Genomic DNA, 7,161 nt, shown 5'->3' with positions numbered 1-7,161 from the left:
TTGTTATGGTCAACGGTGGCAGCAACGGAGGCACTTGCGGCGAGCACAGACGGCGGGCCGGCCTCAAGGCACAGCCTGCTTTTTAAGTTGGAATCTCTTCATGTGGCCCTCACGAGGGTGTGCCGCACGGAGGCGCTCGTGTGTGCCGCACAGAGGCGCAGGGAACCATCACTGAAGTTCTTTTCTGTGAGAACGTATCTGAATGCATGTGCCAAACTATCTTACAGTAAATATTTTAAAAGAAAAAAATTAATCACATTTCCTAACTTCATTTTTTTTATTTATTGTTATTCCAAAGCAGATATGCTATGATAGATATTTTTAAAAAATACAATTATCTATCCTCAAAACCCTGGTTATGCAGGAGACTAGAAATCTCTTGTCAGAAGACTTTTTATCAACCAGTAAAGTATAAAGATCAACTTGTACTCCACTCCACCAAAAGTTCAAGTGAAATTATGTCTTTACAAAACCTTATTTTTCAAGGAATGTTTTGCAAAGAAGCAGCTTTTATAATTAGGAAGTAAATAAAAATAATACATCAATGTCTTGTGTTTGCCTGATAATAAACTGAGAAGACTCACAAAATGGATTACTGATAGATTTTTTTTTTTCTTTAACCAAAATAAAAGTAGGCTTTAGATTCACCTGGTAAGGCCTTACTTAAACAGGCTGTGCACCAATACAATTCACTGAACTATGCTTTCTATACAATTAGGAATTAAACAAACCCCTTGCAGAGACTGACCTGAGATGACATTTAATGCTAAAACCAAAATAAATAACCTAGCAAGAACAAAATTTTTAAAATTTCAATAATTTCAACTTTGGAGATATTTGTTCACCAAAATTAATCAACATTTCTAAAATATTTTAATACAAAATTATAAAAGAAAAGTGCATTAAAAGCAGAACCTTTAAAACTCTGGCACAATTACAGTTATTCTGAATATACGGACTCCAGCCAGGTACACACACTGACATTCAAGAAAAACCTCAGGATACAGAAGTCCAGTATCACAAGTCAAATAAGGCTTTTTTTTTCTTTAAAAAAATATACAATACACAAAGCAGTTTGAAAAAAAAAAGTAATATTATTTAAGTTTTCAGACTTAAATATTTTCACATAACAAAAGTTTTATATCACCATCAATACTACTTATATACATATGCCAAAAGTGTGGACAACAAAACGTCAAAAGATGCCCCTTCAAAAAATAACAGTGAAATGTCTCTTTCTTCAGGAATCCGAAATGAGCTCCTCTCTTAATATACAAAGTCCATACAATATTTATAATAAAATTGCTCTCTTCTGAAACCAGTGAGGCAATGAGAAAAAATAAAGGCAATTATTCTTAGGAAAAACAAACACAAAAAAAGCAACCCCAGCTTTATGTCACAATGACGAGGATGTCCGTTTCTTTATTAACAAAATGAATGCAATACTGATCTGAAGTGCTCGTTGGAGGTAAAAACGCTGCCGCTCTCTCTGTAACAGGGATAGTGCTTATTTACAAAATATACTGTTCAGCCACACAGAGGCCCATATATCTGCATATGTACATACGTATTTATATATAGAACATATAAATAATTTCCAAGGAGAGAGTCACGTGGAGTAAGAAGTTTCTGTCTTTGGAATGCCGTGGGATCGACGCGCGCTCTGCCCCAGCAGGGGCGGGATTTGGTTGGTTTGGGGCATGTTCAACGTGGCACCATTGATGATACTAAAGGATTCCCTGAAATAAAAAGCACACCTGCTTATGGACGAAGAGAACACCGCGGGGCTCGGACACGTTCCTATCCTCTGTGTTGCTGGGGCGCACGGGGCGGCAGCGTCTCCGCTCCCAGGAGCCGGCGCCGCGGTCTGCAGTCTGCGGTGCAGCTTGTGCTTTCTGCTGACCCGGCCGTGGGCCCGGCGGGGACTCGGGCGCGTGCGACCGCCTCCAGCGGGGACGGCCGAGTCCTCGCTCGTGGGTCAGGCTGACTCTGTCCTCACGTTCACGCCCCAGGTGCTGCCTTCTCCTGACTGACGGGTAGCTCTCTGTCCTGGAGAGAAGTGGTCCAGCCATCTCTCACGGTCCCAGTATACTAACATACGGTAGGCCAAAAAAAAAAAAAGAGTCCATTTCTACTCATCTCAAAACACACACAGAAAAAAATGGAAAAAACTTCCCTGTGTGTCATAGCATTTCCTCTGAACTTCATGCACCTAGCTTATGTTGGTTTCATGAGCTATGTTTTTTGTCATGGGAAGCATGAAGGAAAAGAGAACCCTCTGCCTTCCCCCACACTGACACCTGTCTTACTGATCACACCACGATGACAGTAAGATCCGGCGGATGGCTAGCTGGCTGCACTGGCCACAGGGAGGGTGAGACTGCTGACATGGACCTGAGTTTAGTGGTCTGCAGAGACATGAGAACGCCGTGCCTTCCACCTCGCCCAGCTCCTTCCTGGAAGTCGCTGAAAGTCAGTGATCTTTAGACCATTCTGTAGCTAAAAAAACTATTGTGATGACATTTGTAACACTTGAGGCTTCAAAACAGAAATCCCAAGTGCTCTGTTCTCCTCCACACTTGACTCCAGGACGTCCTCGGGGCGGCGCCCGTCAGAACACGTTGGCCAGGGCCTGCCACTCACTCGCAGGCTCTGGGACCACCTCGTCCAGGTGCAGCGCGTGGCTCAGCGCCTCCGCTCCATGGTCCTGCTGGCCCACGGGCTCCGGCACCGCCCCTGCCGTGGGGACAAAGAGAGAGCCTCAGACACGCAGCAACACGAGATGACGCGCATATGAACAAGGACAACACAGAAAGAATCATTTGAGCTGCAGGTTTCATGGCTCTGACAGTTACTGTTACTTGAACGTGAGCACACAACCCTTGTTCGCTACACTCTCACACTCTATGTATCGTAAAGGTGATGCTGATATGACATTGCTGAGTTATTACTAATACCACTGACAAGACTTTTCTAACAGTAACGCAGGAAGCACTAGCGTGCAGGCATCAGAATGGATTTTCTCCTCCTCCAAAGGGGCCCAGCACGAAGGGTCCTGCCCTGTGGCTCCCGGAGACCCTGGGGTACTCACCCCTGCACTCAGGTCTGACTGCATGCCTGGCCACAGCGCCTGAACCTGAGACACAGGCTGCAGTCCAGCCCCTCCCGGCACAGCCCCCACCAGGCGACTGGCCACCACACCCGTCTCCCGGAGCTTCCAGGCACTCCAAGATGATGTGGGACGAGGCGGATGGGGGGACACAGCAGGGCCCCACTGAGATGCCCCCTCTCTGCCAGCACCGACATCGGCAAGTCACCATGGGAGCAAGGTTGCCCGTTTGCGGGACCACGGGGCACAGACTTGGCTGACCCTGACCCCACAGCGGCTCCCCAGCCTTTGGGACACAGTGTCCAGGTCGCCGCCATGAGGAAGGGGCCTCCCGCCGCCTGCGGTGGCTGCAGGCCGCCTCACCTGCGTAGCTGTGGGCCCGCTTCATGTGCAGCTTCATGTTGCTCTTCTGCGTGAAGCCCATGACGCAGTAGTCACACTTGTACGGCCGCTCCCCCGTGTGCTTCTTCATATGTACCTGCAGTGCGCTCTTCTGGTTGAAGGCCTTCTCGCAGAGTGTGCAGTGGAATGGCCGCTCCCCTGCAGACAGACGATTCGGTCAGCACCCCGAGGGCCCGCTGCAAGGAGTGTACACACACACACACGAGCTCCCAGGGACACACACACAAGCTCCCAGGGACACACACATACACACACACACATGAGCTCCCAGGGACACGGACACACACACACACACATACACACACACACACACGAGCTCCCAGGAAGGGATGCAAGTTCTACAGGATCCTAGGGACGTCCCCCTGCTGCATTACTCAGGTGGCTAACCCAGGGTCTAGCAAGGCTGCTCTGCAGGGAGACACAGAAAACAAAGCTATGCAAAGTCCCGGAGTATCCAGAAATGAACAAACATGGTTCAAACAGCACGCTTCCAAAAGAAAAGCTGAACGTCAAGGACATGGGAATACCAAATCCACTTGATTAAAGTATGGTTTATACAGTATCTTTTAAACGTGACGGAAGAAAAAGCTGCCAAGAATGACCTCTGCAGGGAGCCTACCCCAGGTGAGCATGTGTCCAGGTGAGAATCTATCCAGGTAAGGACCCGCCCAGGAGAGCACTGTCCCGGTGAGCACGGCCCAGGTGAGCACCACTCTGGGGAGCACTGTCTAGGTGAGCACCGCCCAGGTGAGCACTGCCCAAGGGAGCACCACCCTGGTGAGCACCATCAAGGTGAGCACCTGCCCAGGAGAGCACTGTCCCAGTGAGCGCCGGTCTGGTGAGCACCGTCCAGGTGAGCACCTGCCCAGGAGAGCACCACCCTGGGGAGCACTGCCCAGGTGAGCACCCCCTGGGGAGCATCATCTAGGGGAGCACCTGCCCAGGAGGGCACCACAGCCCAGGGGAGCACCACCCTGGGGAGCATCACCCTGGGGAGCACCTGCTGCACAGCCACTGTGGTCCTGGCTGCTCCGCCTCCTCTGTTGTCACTCACACACTTCCCAGCCCCAGGACCGAGTCCTTGCTTGTCCAGGGTGTGTACAAGCCTTCCCCTGGCCTAGAAAGTTCTTTCCCACATGCCCTGCGTGGCTGCCTCTCATCCCCACAAGGCCCCCCCAGGTCAGGTGCCAGCACCCCAAGGCTGCTCTGGAGGCAGTGGGTCACTATCCTCTAGGTGGCCCTCCTCAGCGATGACAAGGGAGGTCGCAGGATTGCTCTCAATGGCAGGCAGAGTCCTAGAAATGGCCCCAGGGTCTCTGCCCTCATCCCTGGACTGGGACCGTGACATCACACCCAAGGAAAAGAAGAGCCATGGGTGAACTGAGGGCCCTGTCAGATGAGCGGGGTGATGGAAAGGGAGACGACCCTGTGGGCGGCTCTCCTCGCAGCACTGGCAGAAGCAGGGTGCTCCCTGCAGACAGAGGCAGAGCTGAGGAGAGGCCCTGGACTGAGGACAGGCACCCCCGTGGGCAGGGGAGCGGCCCCAGCGACAGTCACGAGGTGCCTGCGAAGGTGTGCAAACCCTGCCCGTGCGTGCATGCTCTTATACAAGGCAGTTGTTTGCAGCCCCGAGTCAAGGTTTTAAAAAGATGCACTATATGCAGCAACGGTGGTCTGTCGCTCGAGCTCGTGGCTGGCACCAGTGGGCTCCAGGTTCTGTGCTGACAAGCAAGGGCATCTCCGAGGACACGCAGCCCGTAGAGGCTGCCAGTCCTGACGACACAGGAGGCTCGGGTGCCAGCCAGGGGCACCAGGGAGGAGAAGCCCTCTGAGGGTGAGTCAGAGGTAGCCGCTGAAGGGGCACCAGGGCTGGGAGAACCGTGAGAAGGCTGGGCGCCAGACAGAGGTGGGCAGGAGGACCCGAGACCTGCACGTGCAAACAGCAACAGCCTCTATCTGGGGAAGTCAGCTGCACGGTAAACTGATGAAAAATCAGGAGAAGACCTGAGCAAGTGGGCCGTGCTGCATGAACTGGGGGCTGTGTCACAAACGAACATTCGCATGTTGCCTGTGACCTTTCCGCCAAGAGCAGTGGGCAGCAGGACTTCTCACCCGGGGCCCTCCCCGGGTTACCTGTGTGGATGCGGCTATGGCGCTCCAGCTGGCTGGGCTTGGCAAAGGCCTTCTCACACGTGTCACACTTGAACACCCGCGGCTTCTGAGAGCTTAAGGAAGGACCGGCCTGATGCGTCTGCATGTGCTCCTGGGGAAGACACACACACACACACACACACGAAGGACACTGACGATCTTAACAGAGCCTTACAGACCTGAAATGGGACAGGAAAATCAGCGCGGAAAGGCCAGTCGGCGGGAGCAGGACCCCAGGTTCACCTCCGGTCAAGACCCCACAGAGCAGAGTCGGGGGTGGTGGGTGCTGGGCCGTGGCCTGCCAGGGAGACCCAAACCCCCCGAGCTCGGGGCCTCATCCTGGCTTCCCTCCCTGTCAGCCACTGTGACAGGTTTTAGAGGGCTAGCTGGGTACTTCACAGGATGTTCCTCAACTGACATGTGTCTGACGTTTTCCTCACAGTTAGACCAGGGCTGTGGGCTGGGGGCACAGGGGGCAGTGCCACTGCCATCCCATAACACCACCATGCGTCCACTGCTGCACCGACTCTGACGGAGCGGTCAGTGTTCGCCAGGCTTCTCAGGGAAAGGCGGTCTGTCTGTAACACACCACCCCAGAATGGTCATGGGAGAGAGCTACGCCTCAGAAACATCAATGTGTATGATTTCAAGTACCTTAAATTTTCTTTAACCATTTTTATTCTTTTGCTTCTTTAAAAGTATGTATCAGACTATAATTTCTGTACTCTCTACTATGGGTATAAAGCTAAGCACTTTATATTCCTCTGACAGACATGAGTATTTTATTAGGAAAGCGGAACTGCAGGTGTCACATGACCTGACCAAGAGCACAGACATTCTGAGTGACAGAGTCAGAGAGTCATGGGCAGTACCCCAACCTCACCAACCTCCTGGCCGTGGCCTCTGCAAGGAGAGCTGCTTTGATGGTCAGTGTTTCATTTTTAAAAACGAACGTGGAGTTCTCTTTTTCAAAGCATATTAATACCGGGATTTCCCATCTCAGAAAACATAGTAGAAACAGAGGTGAGAAGTGTAACCAGCTTCAGGCCTGGAGAACAGAAGCTGGTGTGCTGCCAGAGTGACTCCTCAGCAGGCCCTGAGAAAGGAGGCCTGGGCCCTGTGTGCACCTCAGCGTCTGCAGGGCCCGATGCTCCGGTGACTGGGCACAGAGGAGGGGCCCCGGCCCGATGTCACGGGCGGCCAGACACACGTGCCCTGGGCTGTGCCCCTCCAGGTGTCCTTGAAGCCACGCCCCAGTACCCATCCCGTCTCCCACTCTCCTCTACTGTGTGCATGCCCACAGTGGATCCACCCTTCCCTGAAGGCGGGAGGGCACTGGCGGGGCTCCCATGGCCGGCAGGTGCACACACCCTGCCCCACCCTAAGCGCAGCATGGACGCCTCTGTGCTCTCCCGGCGGGGCTGTACCTTGAGGTGCGTGGCGCGCTTGAAGGCCTTCCTGCACACGGGGCAGACGTGGATGCGCTCACGCCCGTGGGC

The 7,161-nt window shown here is 52.7% G+C and overlaps 1 protein-coding gene across 1 annotated transcript in view; it reads right to left on the bottom strand.

Moving 5' to 3' along the window:
* Positions 1-258: 258 nt before the first annotated feature.
* The window catches only part of ZNF236 (zinc finger protein 236), a gene marked incomplete at its 5' end in the record, with an annotated part of 62,833 nt that continues 55,930 nt past the window's right edge, over positions 259-7,161 (bottom strand). Inside the window, 4 exons of the mRNA XM_010855095.1 lie at positions 259-2,736; positions 3,473-3,649; positions 5,645-5,774; positions 7,090-7,161. The exon at positions 7,090-7,161 is cut by the window's right edge and continues 6 nt beyond it. Of these exons, the coding sequence (XP_010853397.1) occupies positions 2,612-2,736; positions 3,473-3,649; positions 5,645-5,774; positions 7,090-7,161 (504 nt within the window). The remainder of the gene's footprint in view (positions 2,737-3,472; positions 3,650-5,644; positions 5,775-7,089) is intronic.

This window comes from Bison bison, unplaced genomic scaffold, assembly GCF_000754665.1.
Source record: "Bison bison bison isolate TAMUID 2011002044 unplaced genomic scaffold, Bison_UMD1.0 scf7180017864353, whole genome shotgun sequence".
NCBI lineage: Eukaryota > Metazoa > Chordata > Mammalia > Artiodactyla > Bovidae > Bison > Bison bison.
Note: the sequence above shows the minus strand (reverse complement) of the source record. Positions and strands in the feature narration are given on the sequence as shown.